Raw genomic sequence first — 465 nt, forward strand, 5'->3', positions numbered from 1 at the left:
TGATGGTGGTGGTGGTCTGGAGGGGGATGGTGAGGGACATGACGGTGATGGTCACTCTCTTGCAGGGACGGGGCCATTCCTGTGGAGATCGCTCGGCAGAGGGAGCTGAAGTGGTTGGACATGTTCAATAATTGGGACAAGTGGCTGACCCGGCGCTTTCAGAAGGTGAGGACTATGTCGGCCACCTATAGGGGAGCGCACACACCGGGAGGATGGGCGGGTCCCATAACCTTCTCTTGGGTCTCCTGTACAGGTGAAGCTGCGATGTAGGAAAGGGATCCCCTCCTCCCTGCGTGCCCGGGCGTGGCAATACCTCTGCAACAGTCAGGAGCTCCTGAACAAGAACCCCGGGACATTCGAGGTACTACCTGTGTGTCTCACATCCTCCATGTACACCCAGCAGCCATAACATTATGACTCCCCAATACTGAGGAGGCCCCCCTTCTCCTGACCCCCCCGACCTCG

The 465-nt window shown here is 58.5% G+C and overlaps 1 protein-coding gene across 1 annotated transcript in view; it reads left to right on the forward strand.

Annotated features, from left to right (window-relative positions):
• LOC108804020 (TBC1 domain family member 10B-like) overlaps positions 1-409 on the forward strand; it is a 4630-nt gene extending 4221 nt beyond the window's left edge. The window contains exons 4-5 of the mRNA XM_018575790.1: positions 66-165; positions 254-409. Coding sequence (XP_018431292.1) covers positions 66-165; positions 254-409 — 256 coding nt within the window. The remainder of the gene's footprint in view (positions 1-65; positions 166-253) is intronic.
• Positions 410-465: the final 56 nt, after the last annotated feature.

Source organism: Nanorana parkeri, unplaced genomic scaffold, assembly GCF_000935625.1.
Source record: "Nanorana parkeri isolate BGI_ZX_2015 unplaced genomic scaffold, ASM93562v1 scaffold4799, whole genome shotgun sequence".
Classification (NCBI taxonomy): domain Eukaryota; kingdom Metazoa; phylum Chordata; class Amphibia; order Anura; family Dicroglossidae; genus Nanorana; species Nanorana parkeri.